Source organism: Haliotis asinina, chromosome 3 (assembly GCF_037392515.1).
Source record: "Haliotis asinina isolate JCU_RB_2024 chromosome 3, JCU_Hal_asi_v2, whole genome shotgun sequence".
Classification (NCBI taxonomy): domain Eukaryota; kingdom Metazoa; phylum Mollusca; class Gastropoda; order Lepetellida; family Haliotidae; genus Haliotis; species Haliotis asinina.
Genome location: NC_090282.1, coordinates 3,566,270 through 3,592,219, shown reverse-complemented (window position 1 = coordinate 3,592,219; position 25,950 = coordinate 3,566,270). Strand labels below are relative to the sequence as shown.

The following is a 25,950-nucleotide window of genomic DNA, read 5'->3' as shown; positions in this document are numbered from 1 at the left end:
TTAAACCATAAACGTTTTGTTTTGCAAAATCCGATGTGATTTCGAAACCAATCATGATGCACAGACTTGTTACCGTCAGTGACTAGAGGAAATCGCTACCCATTTCTAAACACTATCATCACCCCTTCGGCTTTTTCGGTATTTAGAGTAAATGGTTATCTTTACATCAATGGCTAAGACTGCCATTAGTGCAAAGAATAAAAACAACGGGGGAGATGACACAGCCTTGAGGAGTCCCGGCAGTAGTCGGAACAAGAGGTGAGCAACAGGCGTCAGTACGCACAAAATGTGCTACAATCACAGATCCATATACAGTATTTGAACAACGAGGAGAGCTCTATGGATATACATCATCTTAAATATCAATATGAGGTGATAAGCAGGTGATAATGGTGTTACTGGTTAAACCGAAAGGTCGCTCATATCAACATGAAAGAAATAAATATCCATAGAACTCTACTCGTTGATGGTAACACTCGTGGCTAGGATAGGCTGCCCTAGAGATGGTAACACTCGTGGCTAGAGTAGGCTGCCCTAGAGATAGTAACACTCGTGGCTAGGGTAGGCTGCCCTAGAGATAGTAACACTCGTGGCTAGAGTAGGCTGCCCTAGAGATAGTAACACTCGTGGCTAGAGTAGGCTGCCCTAGAGATAGTAACACTCGTGGCTAGGGTAGGCTGCCCTAGAGATATTAACACTCGTGGCTAGGGTAGGCTGCCCTAGAGATAGTAACACTCGTGGCTAGGGTAGGCTGCCCTAGAGATAGTAACACTCGTGGCTAGGATAGGCTGCCCTAGAGATGGTAACACTCGTGGCTAGGGTAGGCTGCCCTAGAGATAGTAACACTCGTGGCTAGGGTAGGCTGCCCTAGAGATAGTAACACTCGTGGTCAGGGTAGGCTCCCCTAGAGTTAGTAACACTCGTGGCTAGGGTAGGCTGCCCTAGAGACAGTAACACTCGTGGCTAGGATAGGCTGCCCTAGAGATAGTAACACTCGTGGCTAGGATAGGCTGCCCTAGAGATGGTAACACTCGTGGCTAGGGTAGGCTGCCCTAGAGATAGTAACACTCGTGGCTAGGGTAGGCTGCCCTAGAGATAGTAACACTCGTGGTCAGGGTAGGCTCCCCTAGAGTTAGTAACACTCGTGGCTAGAGTAGGCTGCCCTAGAGATAGTAACACTCGTGGCTAGAGTAGGCTGCCCTAGAGATAGTAACACTCGTGGCTAGGGTAGGCTGCCCTAGAGATAGTAACACTCGTGGCTAGGGTAGGCTGCCCTAGAGATAGTAACACTCGTGGCTAGGGTAGGCTGCCCTAGAGATAGTAACACTCGTGGCTAGGATAGGCTGCCCTAGAGATGGTAACACTCGTGGCTAGGGTAGGCTGCCCTAGAGATAGTAACACTCGTGGCTAGGGTAGGCTGCCCTAGAGATAGTAACACTCGTGGTCAGGGTAGGCTCCCCTAGAGTTAGTAACACTCGTGGCTAGGGTAGGCTGCCCTAGAGACAGTAACACTCGTGGCTAGGATAGGCTGCCCTAGAGATAGTAACACTCGTGGCTAGGATAGGCTGCCCTAGAGATGGTAACACTCGTGGCTAGGGTAGGCTGCCCTAGAGATAGTAACACTCGTGGCTAGGGTAGGCTGCCCTAGAGATAGTAACACTCGTGGTCAGGGTAGGCTCCCCTAGAGTTAGTAACACTCGTGGCTAGGGTAGGCTGCCCTAGAGACAGTAACACTCGTGGCTAGGATAGGCTGCCCTAGAGATAGTAACACTCGTGGCTAGGATAGGCTGCCCTAGAGATGGTAACACTCGTGGCTAGGGTAGGCTGCCCTAGAGATAGTAACACTCGTGGCTAGGGTAGGCTGCCCTAGAGATAGTAACACTCGTGGCTAGGGTAGGCTGCCCTAGAGATAGTAACACTCGTGGTCAGGGTAGGCTCCCCTAGAGTTAGTAACACTCGTGGCTAGGGTAGGCTGCCCTAGAGATAGTAACACTCGTGGCTAGGGTAGGCTGCCCTAGAGATAGTAACACTCGTGGCTAGGGTAGGCTGCCCTAGAGACAGTAACACTCGTGGCTAGGGTAGGCTGCCCTAGAGATAGTAACACTCGTGGCTAGGATAGGCTGCCCTAGAGATGGTAACACTCGTGGCTAGGGTAGGCTGCCCTAGAGATAGTAACACTCGTGGCTATGGTAGGCTGCCCTAGAGATATTTACACTCGTGGCTAGGGTAGGCTCCCCTAAAGATGGTAACACTCGTGGCTAGAGTAGGCTGCCCTAGAGATATTTACACTCGTGGCTAGGGTAGGCTGCCCTAGAGATAGTAACACTCGTGGCTAGGGTAGGCTGCCCTAGAGATAGTAACACTCGTGGCTAGGGTAGGCTCCCCTAAAGATGGTAACACTCGTGGCTAGAGTAGGCTGCCCTAGAGATATTTACACTCGTGGCTAGGGTAGGCTGCCCTAGAGATAGTAACACTCGTGGCTAGGGTAGGCTGCCCTAGAGATAGTAACACTCGTGGCTAGGGTAGGCTGCCCTAGAGACAGTAACACTCGTGGCTAGGGTAGGCTCCCCTAGAGATAGTAACACTCGTGGCTAGGATAGGCTGCCCTAGAGATAGTAACACTCGTGGTCAGGGTAGGCTCCCCTAGAGTTAGTAACACTCGTGGCTAGGGTAGGCTGCCCTAGAGATATTTACACTCGTGGCTAGGGTAGACTCCCCTACACGTGGTAACACTCGTGGCCAGGGTAGGCTGCCCTAGAGATAGTAACACTCGTGGCTAGGGTGTAGGACTCCATGTAGGAATTAGTAACAGCTAAATAACAAGGCCGCTGGCATCTAATTAAGAAAGCTACCAAGGCGATTTTAATTTAATTTAACTACAAAACTACAAGAGGCTGTTAATGCGTAGTTCACTGTCATTGTGTTTTGCCCCGCCTCCATCTCCGGGTTGCGTGACTCTCTGGACAGCGACGACCAACGTTCAAATGTTTGATGTCGAAGTAACGGTAAATGACTTAACCTTTCTTACTATTTCCTGTAACCTGCCTAGGGATCACATGCTTCCAGCAACGTCTCTGCACACAATCAGCTAAGCAACCTGTTGTCAGTCTACGGGCGTAGAGCACGTGGCTCTCACCTCCACTAATCTGTTTGTAATCAATCTGAGAGTGAGGTACTTACTTCTGGCAGCGATTAGCTGCTGCTAGTAAATAATTCGCTAATAATACACCGTCGGCTCTGATAACCACGCTGTGCGAGGATCGATTGTTGCTGGGTTGCGAGGGACGCGATCGCATCTACAGGGCTACCTCATCACAACTACCGTATAAGTTGCTGGAGTCGACCACGTCAGTGTTGTCAAATTTACCGGTAATCTAAGGAATTCAATGAAGAAATATAACCATTTAAATATTGCTTGTTGTATCACAGTCAGATTGCCCATTAAGTGATGATCTGGTGTGGTAACGGAGATTTCATTATCTAACATTCACTTGTATGTGTACGGTAACTTATATCGCGGACAGACTGTAAGGTTTTTGACTTTTTGATCTGAGCGTGAGATTGGCATGTTGATTGGATGACGGGCTTGTGTTTAGGGGTTGTCCCTGAAACGACACAGGCTATTGAGACGTTGTGCGTCTACGTAGCCAGAGACGGCAATGTCGTGACAACGACTGTACACCTCTTCGCTGAACTGGTGAGTTGAGAAGATTACGTTAATTTGAAAAAAGCTTGATCACTGATATAATTTCCATCTCTCAGATTGTGACATGTGTATTTACACGTGTGTTGATGTTTTGTATTAAGTCGTGTTCTGAATATTTGCACAAGTTGAATTGTAATGTTCATGAGTAGAGGCGCTCCGTGATGGGATTCTGTGTAAGTAAACATATGTGCTGTGGTAATGTTGCTGAGTAGAGACGCTCCGCGATGGGATTCTATGTAAGTAAACATATGTGTTGTGGTAATGTTGCTGGACAAACACATTTTCTCTCACTCTGACCTTTGCTGACGTACAAACTACTTTACTCGTCTTCGGGGAAATTTAGGACAGTTATTCATCAAAATACAGTCGACCAACGTATCCTCCGAGCGTTTGTCCGCGACGCAAGGTACTGACGTGTGGGACTTAGACCACATCTTGTGTTGTTATCTCATGTATCACATAATCTCGTTCAGACTGTGTGGTTGTGGCAAGAGAGACAATGGATGATATAATTTGCTTTCGGACAAAATACCTGAAATAATGAAATAATGACGAACTTTTGACACATTGGTTCAGACTGAGTACTCGTTTCAAGGTCTCTTGACTTCATGAAGTCACGAGACGGGATAAACTTTCATTAAATGTTCTGCGTGTATGTACCAAACAGAGCTGTCACAAAGACAAATCTCAAGCAGTTGTATAACAAACACTCTGATTAAATGCATATGTGATATCTTTCATGTGAGCAAGTAGTTAATCCCACATGCTCGACTGACATTTAGAAGTTGGTAGGTAATATGACAACGACGATGAATGTGCGAGAAGTAGCCCAGAAACGTTGTGTTGTGAATATTAAAGAAGTTGTATATGTACATCCATACTATTCGTTGTCATAGTTAATCCCAGAGAGTATACTGAATACATTCATACTGCATGTCTGTGATTAACTGTCAGTGTGTGGTGTTATTATTGTAAGGACCCCTGAATTCAGCTTGTTGTAAATTAAGTTGCCTCCTGTGACCAGCTTGGTGTGAATAGTGTTGCTACCTGTGATCCCAAAAGGACGTTTTAAAGTATTTAGGGTAGAAAACTGATTAACGGCACATGTGTTTGGGGAAAGAATTTGTTCAGTGCTATGTTTACTTACTGTTCTCGAGGACCCGTGAAGATCCGGGTAGAACAGATCGTCAGTAACCCTGCATGTCGTAAGAGGCGACCACTCACGCCGGTCACGGCGGGATTGGTGGTCAGGCTCGCTGACTTAGTTGACACATGCCATTGAATCCTAGTCGCGTTGAATGAATGCTCATGCTGTTGATCACTGGATTGTCTGGTCAGACTCGATTATTTACAGATCGACGCTATACAACTGGAATATTACTGAGTGCGGCGTTAAACTAATCTCGCTCATAGTTCTCGAGAATATTCTGTGTTGTATTTAATTTCATTGAATGAGCCTTCAATCTCGTTTACATGATGATAAATGACGTGAGACTAAACTTATCATATGTTAAGCGTGTGGTGAAACAAATGTTACAAAGATAAGGGTCAATTGACTATTTCTTGATGTAATCGAACGCGTTAAACAAATGCTTTAATATTACAGTTGAGGGGAGACAACTCTTACACAACTACGCAAGATGAGTTCTTTGCGCTCCTCGGTTCGACCCAAGAGTTCCAAACAGAAATGGGGCACTATCCTTAAGCCAGAATTTGGTCTTGGATACCAGAAGTTGACAAAGTACGAGATAGCTCAGACTGTAAACCGACTGAACACCGTGCCAAGTTCCGACGACAGAGCCTATGAGCGCTTTAATAAAAAGATGTCTCAAGCGGAGATTGAAGAAATGGTGAGTGTGTAGGGGTGTAATTAAAGAACGCTTTTCAGTCGGCAAATGCTTTTTGTACATTACATATTCCTCCACTGCGCCCTGACAGAGGACAGAGTTAAATAAATACTAGTATTCTACAGCATCATCGTTCTTTTGACACATCCACAACCCTGTCCGACGTGACAACAAATCTGTGTTAGGATTAAGTCCCCTGTCGTGACTATCTACAGGTTACACAACACCAAATGTTTTCCCATAGACTTCTATAGTAACCTTATATTTTTTTAAAAAATATCCAGGCTATCAACAGCCATTCCATGTACACATGGGCACAGTCTGGCCTCTAAGCTACAATAAAACACAAGCTGTGGCCAACTTGTCCGGCACATTTGCCAAGCACAGGAAGCGGAACACATCAACCCCCAGCTCCGCACCGAATGGCACCTACTTCAAAATATATGTACACACATAAGCATAGCCCATGGTGATAAAAATGACAGCTCTAAATACTTAAAATTGTGGTCAGTTTTAATAACAGGGTGGATGTGCTTTTAAAACACATACACATCTTACACTATTTCATCCAATCACAGCTGTCACAGGCCCCTGTCCGTTTGAGTTGTTTCCATACGGTCCTCGCTCGGGCAGCATGTGATACTGATATAGTGTAGTGGAACCTGTATGTACCTGTTTTAATCAGCTGCATGCAGGGTGATATTACAGTCCCATGGTTTCCTAATATCACACTACGTTGTACGAGAATCTACCTCCGATTGTAACAATACACATAAGTGTCAAATGTTCGCTCTCTTATCTGATGATGAAAATTTGCAAATTTAATTATAATTGCGAATGCTTTTCTGTTTTGGAAAAAGGTGACAGGGACGTTGGTTGTCTCACAGAAAGACTATATTTACTTCATGCTTTCCCAGATCTGTTGTGGAACACAATATACGTATGAACAATTATGTCTACTCAATCAACACCAAATCTTTAAATGTGTAACACTTGATCTTATCTTCACTGTCGGCGGGTGTCGATCCTCGCTTATTGGGTTGTCCTTGCGGCCGGTGGGTAGCTCAGTGGTTCAAACCTCTGCTCCTCACGCTACTCCAGTTTGAATCCATGGTTAATGCTGGTGATCAACTCCATTTGGAGGCTGTGATATTGCTATAACGGCACTCACTCACTCACACACTCATTCACTCGCTGTTTGCTGCAGATCAAGCGAGTGTCCAAGACGGACGCGGACAAGATTCCCGACTCGGACCGCCGCTTACAGAAGTCCATTTATACAGGGATGGGTATAGTGTCATCGTATGCCTGGAAGGGCTACAACTAGTCAGCAGCGCGTAGGTCACTGGCCAGCTTATGGCGGCGGATAACACGGTGACCAGTATTTTTCAATGTTTGTAGTACAGTTTTCTCCACTTTTGACGGTTTCATTGACGCAGCAGTAGACTATATTTAGACGGCATTAGTCAATAGACGAGTGATGTTCATTCATGTATGCATGCATGCACTCTACCCAGGCACATACGTGCTTTACTGGTGCGTTTATGCATTGACACACAGGCAGGTGTTGTACAGGTGAACAGAATGCATGTACTCTACTAAAATGTAGGTGTGTGTCAGGTGTATGATACTTAAACAGGCTAGATGAACACCCCTGTAGTATGTGTGTATACAATAGACGTGTAACGGTGATTCATCAAGTTGGAGCATTTCATGTGTCATCATTTTAAATGAATATGCAAATCCCTTTATTACATATTACTACTGGAATGTACCTTCTATGCATGCCACGTCATTGCCATATACCATGCCGTATATATTCAGTGATGCCCAAAGTAACCTCCCCACACGATGTAGCGTGTGACTGGTGCTCAGTAGGTTTACACGACGGTCGTCTTCAGGTGCGGAATATATAGCAGTTTATTGTGAAGAGAAAAACGCTTGGTATTTCATGTTTGTAAATCGAGTTCATGGAATAAAGAAAAACGAAAAGCACTCTGCATGGTGTGGTGTGTCAGATGTTATTTCCTTGTTTACCTGGTGATGACGGGAATAGATCAGCCTCTACAGCATACAACACTAGATGTGTGTGACCAACAGTGTGATGTGGTGTGTCAGATGATATTTCCTTGTTTACCTGGTGACAACGGGTATAGATCAGCCTCCACAGCATACAACACTATGTGTGTGACCAGCAGTGTGATGTGTGATGTGGTGTGTCAGATGTTATTTCCTTGTTTACCTGGTGATAACGGGTATAGATCAGCCTCCACAGTATACAACACTATGTGTGTGACCAGCAGTGTGATGTGTGATGTGGTGTGTCAGATGTTATTTCCTTGTTTACCTGGTGATAACGGGTATAGATCAGCCTCCACAGTATACACAACTATGTGTGTGTGACCAGCAGTGTGATGTGTGATGTGGTGTGTCAGATGTTATTTCCTTGTGTTTACCTGGTGATAACGGGAATAGATCAGCCTCTACAGTATACAACACTATGTGTGTGACCAGCAGTGTGATGTGGTGTGTCAGATGTTATTTCCTTGTGTTTACCTGGTGATGACGGGAATAGATCAGCCTCTACAGTATACAACACTATATGTGTGTGACCAGCAGTGTGATGTGGTGTGTCAGATGTTATTTCCTTGTGTTTACCTGGTGATAACGGGAATAGATCAGCCTCTACAGCATACAACACTATATGTGTGTGACCAGCAGTGTGATGTGGTGTGTCAGATGTTATTTCCTTGTGTTTACCTGGTGATAACGGGAATAGATCAGCCTCTACAGTATACAACACTATATGTGTGTGACCAGCAGTGTGATGTGGTGTGTCAGATGTTATTTCCTTGTTTACCTGGTGATAACGGGAATAGATCAGCCTCTACAGTATACAACACTATATGTGTGTGACCAGCAGCGTGATGTGGTCTGTCAGATGTTATTTCCTTCTGTTTACCTGGTGACGACGGGAATAGATCAGCCTCTACAGTATACAACACTATGTGTGTGACCAGCAGTGTGATGTGGTGTGTCAGATGATATTTCCTTGTTTACCTGGTGATGACGGGAATAGATCAGCCTCTACAGTATACAACACTAGATGTGTGTGACCAGCAGTGTGATGTGGTGTGTCAGATGTTATTTCCTTGTCTACCTGGTGATGACGGGTATAGATCAGCCTCTACAGTATACAACACTATATGTGTGTGACCAGCAGTGTGATGTGTGATGTGGTGTGTCAGATGTTATTTCCTTGTGTTTACCTGGTGATAACGGGAATAGATCAGCCTTTACAGTATACAACACAATATGTGTGTGACCAGCAGTGTGATGTGTGATGTGGTGTGTCAGATGTTATTTCCTTGTGTTTACCTGGTGATAACGGGTATAGATCAGCCTCTACAGTATACAACACTAGATGTGTGTGACCAGCAGTGTGATGTGTGATGTGGTGTGTCAGATGTTATTTCCTTGTGTTTACCTGGTGATGACGGGAATAGATCAGCCTCTACAGTATACAACACTATATGTGTGTGACCAGCAGTGTGATGTGGTGTGTCAGATGATATTTCCTTGTTTACCTGGTGAGAACGGGAATAGATCAGCCTCTACAGTATACAACACTATATGTGTGTGACGAACAGTGTGATGTGGTGTGTCAGATGTTATTTCCTTGTTTACCTGGTGATAACGGGAATAGATCAGCCTCTACAGTACACAACACTATATGTGTGTGACCAGCAGTGTGATGTGTGATGTGGTGTGTCAGATGTTATTTCCTTGTGTTTACCTGGTGATGACGGGTATAGATCAGCCTCTACAGTATACAACACTAAATGTGTGTGACCAGCAGTGTGATGTGTGGTGTGGTGTGTCACATGTTATTTCCTTGTGTTTACCTGGTGATAACGGGAATAGATCAGCCTCTACAGTATACAACACTATATGTGTGTGACCAGCAGTGTGATGTGTGATGTGGTGTGTCCGATGTTATTTCCTTGTTTACCTGGTGATGACGGGTATAGATCAGCCTCTACAGTATACAACACTATGTGTGTGACCAGCAGTGTGATGTGTGATGTGGTGTGTCAGATGTTATTTCCTTGTATACCTGGTGATAACGGGTATAGATCAGCCTCTACAGTACACAACACTAGATGTGTGTGACCAGCAGTGTGATGTGTGATGTGGTGTGTCAGATGTTATTTCCTTGTTTACCTGGTGATAACGGGTATAGATCAGCCTCTACAGTATACAACACTATGTGTGTGACCAGCAGTGTGATGTGTGATGTGGTGTGTCAGATGTTATTTCCTTGTGTTTACCTGGTGATGACGGGAATAGATCAGCCTCTACAGTATACAACACTATATGTGTGTGACCAGCAGTGTGATGTGTGATGTGGTGTGTCAGATGTTATTTCCTTGTGTTTACCTGGTGATAACGGGTATAGATCAGCCTCTACAGTATACAACACTATGTGTGTGACCAGCAGTGTGATGTGTGATGTGGTGTGTCCGATGTTATTTCCTTGTGTTTACCTGGTGATGACGGGAATAGATCAGCCTCTACAGTATACAACACTAGATGTGTGTGACCAGCAGTGTGATGTGTGATGTGGTGTGTCAGATGTTATTTCCTTGTTTACCTGGTGAAAACGGGTATAGATCAGCCTCTACAGTATACAACACTAGATGTGTGTGACCAGCAGTGTGATGTGTGATGTGGTGTGTCAGATGTTATTTCCTTGTTTACCTGGTGATGACGGGTATAGATCAGCCTCTACAGTATACAACACTAGATGTGTGTGACCAGCAGTGTGATGTGTGATGTGGTGTGTCAGATGTTATTTCCTTGTTTACCTGGTGATGACGGGTATAGATCAGCCTCTACAGTATACAACACTATGTGTGTGACCAGCAGTGTGATGTGTGATGTGGTGTGTCAGATGTTATTTCCTTGTTTACCTGGTGATGACGGGTATAGATCAGCCTCTACAGTATACAACACTAGATGTGTGTGACCAGCAGTGTGATGTGTGATGTGGTGTGTCAGATGTTATTTCCTTGTTTACCTGGTGATAACGGGTATAGATCAGCCTCTACAGTATACAACACTATATGTGTGTGAACAGCAGTGTGACGTGTGATGTGGTGTGTCAGATGTTATTTCCTTGTTTACCTGGTGATGACGGGAATAGATCAGCCTCTACAGTATACAACACTATGTGTGTGACCAGCAGTGTGATGTGTGATGTGGTGTGTCAGATGTTATTTCCTTGTTTACCTGGTGATGACGGGAATAGATCAGCCTCTACAGTATACAACACTATATGTGTGTGACCAGCAGTGTGATGTGTGATGTGGTGTGTCAGATGTTATTTCCTTGTTTACCTGGTGATGACGGGTATAGATCAGCCTCTACAGTATACAACACTATGTGTGTGACCAGCAGTGTGATGTGTGATGTGGTGTGTCAGATGTTATTTCCTTGTTTACCTGGTGATGACGGGAATAGATCAGCCTCTACAGTATACAACACTAGATGTGTGTGACCAGCAGTGTGATGTGTGATGTGGTGTGTCAGATGTTATTTCCTTGTTTACCTGGTGATGACGGGAATTGATCAGCCTCTACAGTATACAACACTATGTGTGTGACCAGCAGTGTGATGTGTGATGTGGTGTGTCAGATGTTATTTCCTTGTTTACCTGGTGATGACGGGTATAGATCAGCCTCTACAGTATACAACACTAGATGTGTGTGACCAGCAGTGTGATGTGTGATGTGGTGTGTCAGATGTTATTTCCTTGTTTACCTGGTGATGACGAGAGTACATCAGCCTCTACAGTATACAACACTAGATGTGTGTGACCAGCAGTGTGATGTGTGATGTGGTGTGTCAGATGTTATTTCCTTGTGTTTACCTGGTGATGACGGGAATAGATCAGCCTCTACAGTATACAACACTAGATGTGTGTGACCAGCAGTGTGATGTGTGATGTGGTGTGTCAGATGTTATTTCCTTGTGTTTACCTGGTGATAGCGGGTATAGATCAGCCTCTACAGTATACAACACTATATGTGTGTGACCAACAGTGTTATGTGTGATGTGGTGCGTCAGATGTTATTTCCTTGTGTTTACCTGGTGATAACGGGAATAGATCAGCCTCTACAGTATACAACACAATATGTGTGTGACCAGCAGTGTGATGTGTGATGTGGTGTGTCAGATGTTATTTCCTTGTTTACCTGGTGATGACGGGTATAGATCAGCCTCTACAGTATACAACACTATGTGTGTGACCAACAGTGTGATGTGTGATGTGGTGTGTCAGATGTTATTTCCTTGTTTACCTGGTGATGACGGGTATAGATCAGCCTCTACAGTACACAACACTATATGTGTGTGACCAGCAGTGTGATGTGTGATGTGGTGTGTCAGATGTTATTTCCTTGTTTAGCTGGTGATGACGGGTATAGATCAGCCTCTACAGTATACAACACTAGATGTGTGTGACCAGCAGTGTGATGTGTGATGTGGTGTGTCAGATGTTATTTCCTTGTTTACCTGGTGATGACGGTAATAGATCAGCCTCTACAGTATACAACACTATATGTGTGTGACCAGCAGTGTGATGTGTGATGTGGTGTGTCAGATGTTATTTCCTTGTTTACCTGGTGATGACGGGTATAGATCAGCCTCTACAGTATACAACACTATGTGTGTGACCAGCAGTGTGATGTGTGATGTGGTGTGTCAGATGTTATTTCCTTGTTTACCTGGTGATGACGGGAATAGATCAGCCTCTACAGTATACAACACTATATGTGTGTGACCAGCAGTGTGATGTGTGATGTGGTGTGTCAGATGTTATTTCCTTGTTTACCTGGTGATGACGGGAATAGATCAGCCTCTACAGTATACAACACTATGTGTGTGACCAGCAGTGTGATGTGTGATGTGGTGTGTCAGATGTTATTTCCTTGTTTACCTGGTGATGACGGGAATAGATCAGCCTCTACAGTATACAACACTAGATGTGTGTGACCAGCAGTGTCATGTGTGATGTGGTGTGTCAGATGTTATTTCCTTGTTTACCTGGTGATGACGGGTATAGATCAGCCTCTACAGTATACAACACTATGTGTGTGACCAGCAGTGTGATGTGTGATGTGGTGTGTCCGATGTTATTTCCTTGTTTACCTGGTGATGACGGGTATAGATCAGCCTCTACAGTATACAACACTATATGTGTGTGACCAACAGTGTGATGTGTGATGTGGTGTGTCAGATGTTATTTCCTTGTTTACCTGGTGATGACGGGAATAGATCAGCCTCTACAGTATACAACACTATGTGTGTGACCAGCAGTGTGATGTGTGATGTGGTGTGTCAGATGTTATTTCCTTGTGTTTACCTGGTGATAACGGGAATAGATCAGCCTCTACAGTATACAACACTATATGTGTGTGACCAGCAGTGTGATGTGTGATGTGGTGTGTCAGATGTTATTTCCTTGTTTACCTGGTGATGACGGGAATAGATCAGCCTCTACAGTATACAACACTATTTGTGTGTGACCAGCAGTGTGATGTGTGATGTAGTGTGTCAGATGTTATTTCCTTGTTTACCTGGTGATGACGGGAATAGATCAGCCTCTACAGTATACAACACTATTTGTGTGTGAACAGCAGTGTGATGTGTGATGTGGTGTGTCAGATGTTATTTCCTTGTGTTTACCTGGTGATAACAGGTATAGATCAGCCTCTACAGTATACAACACTACATGTGTGTGACCAACAGTGTTATGTGTGATGTGGTGTGTCAGATGTTATTTCCTTGTGTTTACCTGGTGATAACGGGAATAGATCAGCCTCTACAGTATACAACACAATATGTGTGTGACCAGCAGTGTGATGTGTGATGTGGTGTGTCAGATGTTATTTCCTTGTTTACCTGGTGATGACGGGTATAGATCAGCCTCTACAGTATACAACACTATGTGTGTGACCAACAGTGTGATGTGTGATGTGGTGTGTCAGATGTTATTTCCTTGTTTACCTGGTGATGACGGGTATAGATCAGCCTCTACAGTACACAACACTATATGTGTGTGACCAGCAGTGTGATGTGTGATGTGGTGTGTCAGATGTTATTTCCTTGTTTACCTGGTGATGACGGGTATAGATCAGCCTCTACAGTATACAACACTATGTGTGTGACCAGCAGTGTGATGTGTGATGTGGTGTGTCAGATGTTATTTCCTTGTTTACCTGGTGATGACGGGTATAGATCAGCCTCTACAGTATACAACACTATATGTGTGTGACCAGCAGTGTGATGTGTGATGTGGTGTGTCAGATGTTATTTCCTTGTTTACCTGGTGATGACGGGAATAGATCAGCCTCTACAGTATACAACACTATATGTGTGTGACCAGCAGTGTGATGTGTGATGTGGTGTGTCAGATGTTATTTCCTTGTTTACCTGGTGATGACGGGTATAGATCAGCCTCTACAGTATACAACACTATGTGTGTGACCAGCAGTGTGATGTGTGATGTGGTGTGTCAGATGTTATTTCCTTGTTTACCTGGTGATGACGGGAATAGATCAGCCTCTACAGTATACAACACTATATGTGTGTGACCAGCAGTGTGATGTGTGATGTGGTGTGTCAGATGTTATTTCCTTGTTTACCTGGTGATGACGGGAATAGATCAGCCTCTACAGTATACAACACTATGTGTGTGACCAGCAGTGTGATGTGTGATGTGGTGTGTCAGATGTTATTTCCTTGTTTACCTGGTGATGACGGGAATAGATCAGCCTCTACAGTATACAACACTAGATGTGTGTGACCAGCAGTGTGATGTGTGATGTGGTGTGTCAGATGTTATTTCCTTGTTTACCTGGTGATGACGGGTATAGATCAGCCTCTACAGTATAAAACACTATGTGTGTGACCAGCAGTGTGATGTGTGATGTGGTGTGTCCGATGTTATTTCCTTGTTTACCTGGTGATGACGGGTATAGATCAGCCTCTACAGTATACAACACTATATGTGTGTGACCAACAGTGTGATGTGTGATGTGGTGTGTCAGATGTTATTTCCTTGTTTACCTGGTGATGACGGGAATAGATCAGCCTCTACAGTATACAACACTATGTGTGTGACCAGCAGTGTGATGTGTGATGTGGTGTGTCAGATGTTATTTCCTTGTGTTTACCTGGTGATAACGGGAATAGATCAGCCTCTACAGTATACAACACTAGATGTGTGTGACCAGCAGTGTGATGTGTGATGTGGTGTGTCAGATGTTATTTCCTTGTTTACCTGGTGATGACGGGTATAGATCAGCCTCTACAGTATACAACACTATATGTGTGTGACCAGCAGTGTGATGTGTGATGTAGTGTGTCAGATGTTATTTCCTTGTTTACCTGGTGATGACGGGAATAGATCAGCCTCTACAGTATACAACACTATTTGTGTGTGACCAGCAGTGTGATGTGTGATGTGGTGTGTCAGATGTTATTTCCTTGTTTACCTGGTGATAACAGGTATAGATCAGCCTCTACAGTATACAACACTACATGTGTGTGACCAACAGTGTGATGTGTGATGTGGTGTGTCAGATGTTATTTCCTTGTGTTTACCTGGTGATAACGGGAATAGATCAGCCTCTACAGTATACAACACAATATGTGTGTGACCAGCAGTGTGATGTGTGATGTGGTGTGTCAGATGTTATTTCCTTGTTTACCTGGTGATGACGGGTATAGATCAGCCTCTACAGTATACAACACTATGTGTGTGACCAACAGTGTGATGTGTGATGTGGTGTGTCAGATGTTATTTCCTTGTTTACCTGGTGATGACGGGTATAGATCAGCCTCTACAGTACACAACACTATATGTGTGTGACCAACAGTGTGATGTGTGATGTAGTGTGTCAGATGTTATTTCCTTGTTTACCTGGTGATGACGGGAATAGATCAGCCTCTACAGTATACAACACTATTTGTGTGTGACCAGCAGTGTGATGTGTGATGTGGTGTGTCAGATGTTATTTCCTTGTGTTTACCTGGTGATAACAGGTATAGATCAGCCTCTACAGTATACAACACTACATGTGTGTGACCAACAGTGTTATGTGTGATGTGGTGTGTCAGATGTTATTTCCTTGTGTTTACCTGGTGATAACGGGAATAGATCAGCCTCTACAGTATACAACACAATATGTGTGTGACCAGCAGTGTGATGTGTGATGTGGTGTGTCAGATGTTATTTCCTTGTTTACCTGGTGATGACGGGTATAGATCAGCCTCTACAGTATACAACACTATGTGTGTGACCAACAGTGTGATGTGTGATGTGGTGTGTCAGATGTTATTTCCTTGTTTACCTGGTGATGACGGGTATAGATCAGCCTCTACAGTACACAACACTATATGTGTGTGAGCAGCAGTGTGATGTGTGATGTGGTGTGTCAGATGTTATTTCCTTGTTTAGCTGGTGATGACGGGTATAGATCAGCCTCTACAGTATACAACACTATGTGTGTGACCAGCAGTGTGATGTGTGATGTGGTGTGTCAGATGTTATTTCCTTGTTTACCTGGTGATGACGGGTATAGATCAGCCTCTACAGTATACAACACTATATGTGTGTGACCAGCAGTGTGATGTGTGATGTGGTGTGTCAGATGTTATTTCCTTGTTTACCTGGTGATGACGGGAATAGATCAGCCTCTACAGTATACAACACTATATGTGTGTGACCAGCAGTGTGATGTGTGATGTGGTGTGTCAGATGTTATTTCCTTGTTTACCTGGTGATGACGGGTATAGATCAGCCTCTACAGTATACAACACTATGTGTGTGACCAGCAGTGTGATGTGTGATGTGGTGTGTCAGATGTTATTTCCTTGTTTACCTGGTGATGACGGGAATAGATCAGCCTCTACAGTATACAACACTATATGTGTGTGACCAGCAGTGTGATGTGTGATGTGGTGTGTCAGATGTTATTTCCTTGTTTACCTGGTGATGACGGGAATAGATCAGCCTCTACAGTATACAACACTATGTGTGTGACCAGCAGTGTGATGTGTGATGTGGTGTGTCAGATGTTATTTCCTTGTTTACCTGGTGATGACGGGAATAGATCAGCCTCTACAGTATACAACACTATATGTGTGTGACCAGCAGTGTGATGTGTGATGTGGTGTGTCTGATGTTATTTCCTTGTTTACCTGGTGATGACGGGTATAGATCAGCCTCTACAGTATAAAACACTATGTGTGTGACCAGCAGTGTGATGTGTGATGTGGTGTGTCCGATGTTATTTCCTTGTTTACCTGGTGATGACGGGTATAGATCAGCCTCTACAGTATACAACACTATATGTGTGTGACCAACAGTGTGATGTGTGATGTGGTGTGTCAGATGTTATTTCCTTGTTTACCTGGTGATGACGGGAATAGATCAGCCTCTACAGTATACAACACTATGTGTGTGACCAGCAGTGTGATGTGTGATGTGGTGTGTCAGATGTTATTTCCTTGTGTTTACCTGGTGATAACGGGAATAGATCAGCCTCTACAGTATACAACACTAGATGTGTGTGACCAACAGTGTGATGTGTGATGTGGTGTGTCAGATGTTATTTCCTTGTTTACCTGGTGATGACGGGTATAGATCAGCCTCTACAGTATACAACACTATATGTGTGTGACCAGCAGTGTGATGTGTGATGTAGTGTGTCAGATGTTATTTCCTTGTTTACCTGGTGATGACGGGAATAGATCAGCCTCTACAGTATACAACACTATTTGTGTGTGACCAGCAGTGTGATGTGTGATGTGGTGTGTCAGATGTTATTTCCTTGTTTACCTGGTGATAACAGGTATAGATCAGCCTCTACAGTATACAACACTACATGTGTGTGACCAACAGTGTTATGTGTGATGTGGTGTGTCAGATGTTATTTCCTTGTGTTTACCTGGTGATAACGGGAATAGATCAGCCTCTACAGTATACAACACAATATGTGTGTGACCAGCAGTGTGATGTGTGATGTGGTGTGTCAGATGTTATTTCCTTGTTTACCTGGTGATGACGGGTATAGATCAGCCTCTACAGTATACAACACTACGTGTGTGACCAACAGTGTGATGTGTGATGTGGTGTGTCAGATGTTATTTCCTTGTGTTTACCTGGTGATAACGGGAATAGATCAGCCTCTACAGTATACAACACTATATGTGTGTGACCAGCAGTGTGATGTGTGATGTGGTGTGTCAGATGTTATTTCCTTGTGTTTACCTGGTGATGACGGGAATAGATCAGCCTCTACAGTATACAACACTAGATGTGTGTGACCAGCAGTGTGATGTGTGATGTGGTGTGTCAGATGTTATTTCCTTGTTTACCTGGTGATAACGGGTATAGATCAGCCTCTACAGTATACAACACTAGATGTGTGTGACCAGCAGTGTGATGTGTGATGTGGTGTGTCAGATGTTATTTCCTTGTTTACCTGGTGATGACGGGTATAGATCAGCCTCTACAGTATACAACACTAGATGTGTGTGACCAGCAGTGTGATGTGTGATGTGGTGTGTCAGATGTTATTTCCTTGTTTACCTGGTGATGACGGGTATAGATCAGCCTCTACAGTATACAACACTATGTGTGTGACCAGCAGTGTGATGTGTGATGTGGTGTGTCAGATGTTATTTCCTTGTTTACCTGGTGATGACGGGTATAGATCAGCCTCTACAGTATACAACACTAGATGTGTGTGACCAGCAGTGTGATGTGTGATGTGGTGTGTCAGATGTTATTTCCTTGTTTACCTGGTGATGACGGGAATAGATCAGCCTCTACAGTATACAACACTATATGTGTGTGACCAGCAGTGTGATGTGTGATGTGGTGTGTCAGATGTTATTTCCTTGTTTACCTGGTGATGACGGGAATAGATCAGCCTCTACAGTATACAACACTATGTGTGTGACCAGCAGTGTGATGTGTGATGTGGTGTGTCAGATGTTATTTCCTTGTTTACCTGGTGATGACGGGAATAGATCAGCCTCTACAGTATACAACACTAGATGTGTGTGACCAGCAGTGTGATGTGTGATGTGGTGTGTCAGATGTTATTTCCTTGTTTACCTGGTGATGACGGGTATAGATCAGCCTCTACAGTATACAACACTATGTGTGTGACCAGCAGTGTGATGTGTGATGTGGTGTGTCAGATGTTATTTCCTTGTTTACCTGGTGATGACGGGAATAGATCAGCCTCTACAGTATACAACACTATGTGTGTGTGACCAGCAGTGTGATGTGTGATGTGGTGTGTCAGATGTTATTTCCTTGTTTACCTGGTGATGACGGGAATAGATCAGCCTCTACAGTATACAACACTATGTGTGTGACCAGCAGTGTGATGTGTGATGTGGTGTGTCAGATGTTATTTCCTTGTTTACCTGGTGATGACGGGAATAGATCAGCCTCTACAGTATACAACACTATATGTGTGTGACCAGCAGTGTGATGTGTGATGTGGTGTGTCAGATGTTGTTTCCTTGTGTTTACCTGGTGATGACGGGAATAGATCAGCCTCTACAGTATACAACACTATATGTGTGTGACCAACAGTGTGATGTGGTGTGTCAGATGTTATTTCCTTGTGTTTACCTGGTGATAACGGGTATAGATCAGCCTCTACAGTACACAACACTAGATGTGTGTGACCAACAGTGTGATGTGGTGTTTCAGATGTTATTTCCTTGTTTACCTGGTGATGACGGGAATAGATCAGCCTCTACAGTATACAACACTATATGTGTGTGACCAGCAGTGTGATGTGTGATGTGGTGTGTCAGATGTTATTTCCTTGTGTTTACCTGGTGAAAACGGGAATAGATCAGCCTCTACAGTATACAACACTATATGTGTGTGACCAGCAGTGTGATGTGTGATGTGGTGTGTCAGATGTTATTTCTTTGTGTTTACCTGGTGATAACGGGAATAGATCAGCCTCTACAGTATACAACACTATATGTGTGTGACCAGCAGTGTGATGTGTGATGTGGTGTGTCAGATGTTATTTCCTTGTGTTTACCTGGTGATAACGGGTATAGATCAGCCTCTACAGTATACAACACTATGTGTGTGACCAGCAGTGTGATGTGTGATGTGGTGTGTCAGATGTTATTTCCTTGTGTTTACCTGGTGATGACGGGAATAGATCAGCCTCTACAGTATACAACACTAGATGTGTGTGACCAGCAGTGTGATGTGTGATGTGGTGTGTCAGATGTTATTTCCTTGTTTACCTGGTGATAACGGGTATAGATCAGCCTCTACAGTATACAACACTAGATGTGTGTGACCAGCAGTGTGATGTGTGATGTGGTGTGTCAGATGTTATTTCCTTGTTTACCTGGTGATGACGGGTATAGATCAGCCTCTACAGTATACAACACTAGATGTGTGTGACCAGCAGTGTGATGTGTGATGTGGTGTGTCAGATGTTATTTCCTTGTTTACCTGGTGATGACGGGTATAGATCAGCCTCTACAGTATACAACACTATGTGTGTGACCAGCAGTGTGATGTGTGATGTGGTGTGTCAGATGTTATTTCCTTGTTTACCTGGTGATGACGGGTATAGATCAGCCTCTACAGTATACAACACTAGATGTGTGTGACCAGCAGTGTGATGTGTGATGTGGTGTGTCAGATGTTATTTCCTTGTTTACCTGGTGATGACGGGAATAGATCAGCCTCTACAGTATACAACACTATATGTGTGTGACCAGCAGTGTGATGTGTGATGTGGTGTGTCAGATGTTTTTTCCTTGTTTACCTGGTGATGACGGGAATAGATCAGCCTCTACAGTATACAACACTATGTGTGTGACCAGCAGTGTGATGTGTGATGTGGTGTGTCAGATGTTATTTCCTTGTTTACCTGGTGATGACGGGAATAGATCAGCCTCTACAGTATACAACACTAGATGTGTGTGACCAGCAGTGTGATGTGTGATGTGGTGTGTCAGATGTTATTTCCTTGTTTACCTGGTGATGACGGGTATAGATCAGCCTCTACAGTATACAACACTATGTGTGTGACCAGCAGTGTGATGTGTGATGTGGTGTGTCAGATGTTATTTCCTTGTTTACCTGGTGATGACGGGAATAGATCAGCCTCTACAGTATACAACACTATATGTGTGTGACCAGCAGTGTGATGTGTGATGTGGTGTGTCAGATGTTATTTCCTTGTTTACCTGGTGATGACGGGAATAGATCAGCCTCTACAGTATACAACACTATGTGTGTGACCAGCAGTGTGATGTGTGATGTGGTGTGTCAGATGTTATTTCCTTGTTTACCTGGTGATGACGGGTATAGATCAGCCTCTACAGTATACAACACTATGTGTGTGACCAGCAGTGTAATGTGTGATGTGGTGTGTCAGATGTTATTTCCTTGTTTACCTGGTGATGACGGGTATAGATCAGCCTCTACAGTATACAACACTAGATGTGTGTGACCAGCAGTGTGATGTGTGATGTGGTGTGTCAGATGTTATTTCCTTGTTTACCTGGTGATGACGGGAGTAGATCAGCCTCTACAGTATACAACACTAGATGTGTGTGACCAGCAGTGTGATGTGTGATGTGGTGTGTCAGATGTTATTTCCTTGTTTACCTGGTGATGACGGGAATAGATCAGCCTCTACAGTATACAACACTATATGTGTGTGACCAGCAGTGTGATGTGTGATGTGGTGTGTCAGATGTTATTTCCTTGTGTTTACCTGGTGATAACGGGTATAGATCAGCCTCTACAGTATACAACACTATATGTGTGTGACCAACAGTGTTATGTGTGATGTGGTGCGTCAGATGTTATTTCCTTGTGTTTACCTGGTGATGACGGGAATAGATCAGCCTCTACAGTATACAACACTATATGTGTGTGACCAGCAGTGTGATGTGTGATGTGGTGTGTCAGATGTTATTTCCTTGTTTACCTGGTGATGACGGGTATAGATCAGCCTCTACAGTATACAACACTATGTGTGTGACCAACAGTGTGATGTGTGATGTGGTGTGTCAGATGTTATTTCCTTGTTTACCTGGTGATGACGGGTATAGATCAGCCTCTACAGTACACAACACTATATGTGTGTGACCAGCAGTGTGATGTGTGATGTGGTGTGTCAGATGTTATTTCCTTGTTTACCTGGTGATGACGGGTATAGATCAGCCTCTACAGTATACAACACTATATGTGTGTGACCAGCAGTGTGATGTGTGATGTGGTGTGTCAGATGTTATTTCCTTGTTTACCTGGTGATGACGGGAATAGATCAGCCTCTACAGTATACAACACTATATGTGTGTGACCAGCAGTGTGATGTGTGATGTGGTGTGTCAGATGTTATTTCCTTGTTTACCTGGTGATGACGGGTATAGATCAGCCTCTACAGTATACAACACTATGTGTGTGACCAGCAGTGTGATGTGTGATGTGGTGTGTCAGATGTTATTTCCTTGTTTACCTGGTGATGACGGGAATAGATCAGCCTCTACAGTATACAACACTATATGTGTGTGACCAGCAGTGTGATGTGTGATGTGGTGTGTCAGATGTTATTTCCTTGTTTACCTGGTGATGACGGGAATAGATCAGCCTCTACAGTATACAACACTATGTGTGTGACCAGCAGTGTGATGTGTGATGTGGTGTGTCAGATGTTATTTCCTTGTTTACCTGGTGATGACGGGTATAGATCAGCCTCTACAGTATACAACACTATATGTGTGTGACCAACAGTGTGATGTGTGATGTGGTGTGTCAGATGTTATTTCCTTGTTTACCTGGTGATGACGGGAATAGATCAGCCTCTACAGTATACAACACTATGTGTGTGACCAGCAGTGTGATGTGTGATGTGGTGTGTCAGATGTTATTTCCTTGTGTTTACCTGGTGATAACGGGAATAGATCAGCCTCTACAGTATACAACACTAGATGTGTGTGACCAGCAGTGTGATGTGTGATGTGGTGTGTCAGATGTTATTTCCTTGTTTACCTGGTGATGACGGGAATAGATCAGCCTCTACAGTATACAACACTATATGTGTGTGACCAGCAGTGTGATGTGTGATGTAGTGTGTCAGATGTTATTTCCTTGTTTACTTGGTGATGACGGGAATAGATCAGCCTCTACAGTATACAACACTATTTGTGTGTGACCAGCAGTGTGATGTGTGATGTGGTGTGTCAGATGTTATTTCCTTGTGTTTACCTGGTGATAACGGGTATAGATCAGCCTCTACAGTATACAACACTATATGTGTGTGACCAACAGTGTTATGTGTGATGTGGTGTGTCAGATGTTTTTTCCTTGTGTTTACCTGGTGATAACGGGAATAGATCAGCCTCTACAGTATACAACACAATATGTGTGTGACCAGCAGTGTGATGTGTGATGTGGTGTGTCAGATGTTATTTCCTTGTTTACCTGGTGATGACGGGTATAGATCAGCCTCTACAGTATACAACACTATGTGTGTGACCAACAGTGTGATGTGTGATGTGGTGTGTCAGATGTTATTTCCTTGTTTACCTGGTGATGACGGGTATAGATCAGCCTCTACAGTACACAACACTATATGTGTGTGACCAGCAGTGTGATGTGTGATGTGGTGTGTCAGATGTTATTTCCTTGTTTAGCTGGTGATGACGGGTATAGATCAGCCTCTACAGTATACAACACTATGTGTGTGACCAGCAGTGTGATGTGTGATGTGGTGTGTCAGATGTTATTTCCTTGTTTACCTGGTGATGACGGGTATAGATCAGCCTCTACAGTATACAACACTATATGTGTGTGACCAGCAGTGTGATGTGTGATGTGGTGTGTCAGATGTTGTTTCCTTGTGTTTACCTGGTGATGACGGGAATAGATCAGCCTCTACAGTATACAACACTATATGTGTGTGACCAACAGTGTGATGTGGTGTGTCAGATGTTATTTCCTTGTGTTTACCTGGTGATAACGGGTATAGATCAGCCTCTACAGTACACAACACTAGATGTGTGTGACCAACAGTGTGATGTGGTGTTTCAGATGTTATTTCCTTGTTTACCTGGTGATGACGGGAATAGATCAGCCTCTACAGTATACAACACTATATGTGTGTGACCAGCAGTGTGATGTGTGATGTGGTGTGTCAGATGTTGTTTCCTTGTGTTTACCTGGTGATAACGGGAATAGATCAGCCTCTACAGTATACAACACTATATGTGTGTGACCAGCAGTGTGATGTGTGATGTGGTGTGTCAGATGTTATTTCCTTGTTTACCTGGTGATAACGGGAATAGATCAGCCTCTACAGCATACAACACTAGATGTGTGTGACCAACAGTGTGATGTGGTGTGTCAGATGTTATTTCCTTGTTTACCTGGTGAAAACGGGTATAGATCAGCCTCTACAGCATACAACACTATATGACAGATATCTGTGAATATGCTGGTTGAAAGCTCATGTGCTATGTAACTGCAATACTGTTATTTACCTTACATATGATATCTCTCTGGTCTACAAATATATGCCACCATTAGTCTTGAGTAGTATAAGTGTACACCCACGTGGCCATGCATGTGTCTTTGTAAGGGAAACGATGTCGAACACGGCGTTAAATCCATGCCTCGCTTCACCTTACATAACATTCTTATATGTGTGGTATACCTGCGTAAGTACGTCTATATTCTGTCAGCCTATAACAATATCGCAAAAAGAGATTTTTTACAGATTTACACAATGAATGTTTTCACTCGCCAAATCTCACGGTGTCAACGTCAAAGAGACTGTGTACAATATTCAGTATACTCAATTTTATTGGACTTTAGAGACTCAACACTGCGCGAGTTTATTTTCAAAATAAATAGTAAAACCTTCCTTTGTGGCTGACAGGGTGTTAAAATAGCTAATAATTCCATAATGCAGACAAAAAGATCCCGAGCCAGATATGCTTCTTGCCAGTCCGCCAGTGGGTGCAAACTGCCCTCTAAACACACGCTCCATGTGCTAGCAATTGAAATTGAGTTTTTTAAACAATTTTGGAAATTCGAGCTCACAAGCCCGACTTTCCTTTTATGACGTGCTCCCAGGCAATGTTTTTTGTGTGTTGTAGAGGTGCAGCCGAGATGGCGACTATGGCAGTTATTGTGGGCTCTATGGCGGCAGGTACGGATTTCAGTGAAAACCAATCAACCAGATATCAATTTATGGTTACTGGCTTGCTCCTTGGACATACAGTAAACAACTTTGCTCTCGTGCCCTTATGAATTACTTAAAAACGATCTGTGTTATGGTATAAGGTATTAGTTTACAAGAATGATTAATAACACAGCTTGCCTCAAATGCATACGTACTGGGGTGAAATGCATCTTTTTCAGATGAATTAAATTGTCCTATTTTCGCCCATGCCGAAATGAACCAATAACATTGATTGATATGTCCAAAAGAAAGGTTAAAATGAAATTCTGCTTGAGACAAAGATAAACTATTTAAAGTCACCATTTTGCAAGTATGAAAACAAGAAACACCAGTTATCGAGTGTGTAAAATTGTAAAAGAATCAGTCCTATGATTTTAGTCCCTCAAACATCTCTGTTGATTTGCATTAATGAAAACAAGTACAAGGAGTCTTCAATGTTGCGAAAAAGTGTTTAGAAACACATAAACATATCTTTGTTCACATTTTTGCTTGCAAAGTAGATTTTTTTTTCATTTACACATTGCAATATCACTCGCCAAAACGCAGCAATATTCAAGCAATAATTGCATCCATTTCACGTGTAGAATGATTCAGTAGGGCATAAAGAGAGCCTAGAATGCATGATATGATACACAAGAAATATGCTACGATTAACAGCTGAAGGGAGGGAAAGAGTCATTGTGATGTTGCAGATGAGGGTCGACGTGTAATGTTGCTGCCAACACCATCGATGCCACCGTATCACTGTTATAAGACTTCAGCGCTGCAGACAGACTGGGGGTCACCTCAGACAGACTGGGGGTCACCGTCAACAGACCAAAAGTGGACGTCTACGCACCACAATGCAGCAGACAGTTTCATCCTCACTTGTGCAGATGTTACGTAATTCAGAGGGAGGGGACAGTGTGTGTGTGTGTGTGTGTGTGTGTGTGCGTGCGTGCGCGCGCGCGCGTGTGTGTGTGTGTGTGTGTGTGTGTACTGGATAAATGGATCAACAACTTCCCTGTAACTGTGGGACCGACGTTGCGATGTCGGCCTGAAACATCGTTATCAAGCAAGTCGAATAGACAGT

General features: G+C 43.7%; 1 protein-coding gene across 1 annotated transcript; it reads left to right on the top strand.

Moving 5' to 3' along the window:
• Positions 1–3,615: 3,615 nt before the first annotated feature.
• Positions 3,616–7,539, top strand: LOC137279152 (uncharacterized). The gene is made up of 3 exons (XM_067811629.1): positions 3,616–3,697; positions 5,313–5,556; positions 6,761–7,539. The coding sequence occupies exons 2-3, from the start codon at positions 5,347–5,349 to the stop codon at positions 6,878–6,880; spliced, it is 330 nt and encodes a 109-aa protein (XP_067667730.1). The 5' UTR covers positions 3,616–3,697; positions 5,313–5,346; the 3' UTR covers positions 6,881–7,539.
• Positions 7,540–25,950: the final 18,411 nt, after the last annotated feature.

Bases quoted from the DNA above. Each gene is read 5' to 3' on its own strand.
- LOC137279152 (XM_067811629.1), top strand. From the start codon at position 5,347: ATGAGTTCTTTGCGCTCCTCGGTTCGACCCAAGAGTTCCAAACAGAAA. The intron at 5,557-6,760 runs GTGAGTGTGTAG...TGTTTGCTGCAG, and splicing joins AAGCGGAGATTGAAGAAATG to ATCAAGCGAGTGTCCAAGAC.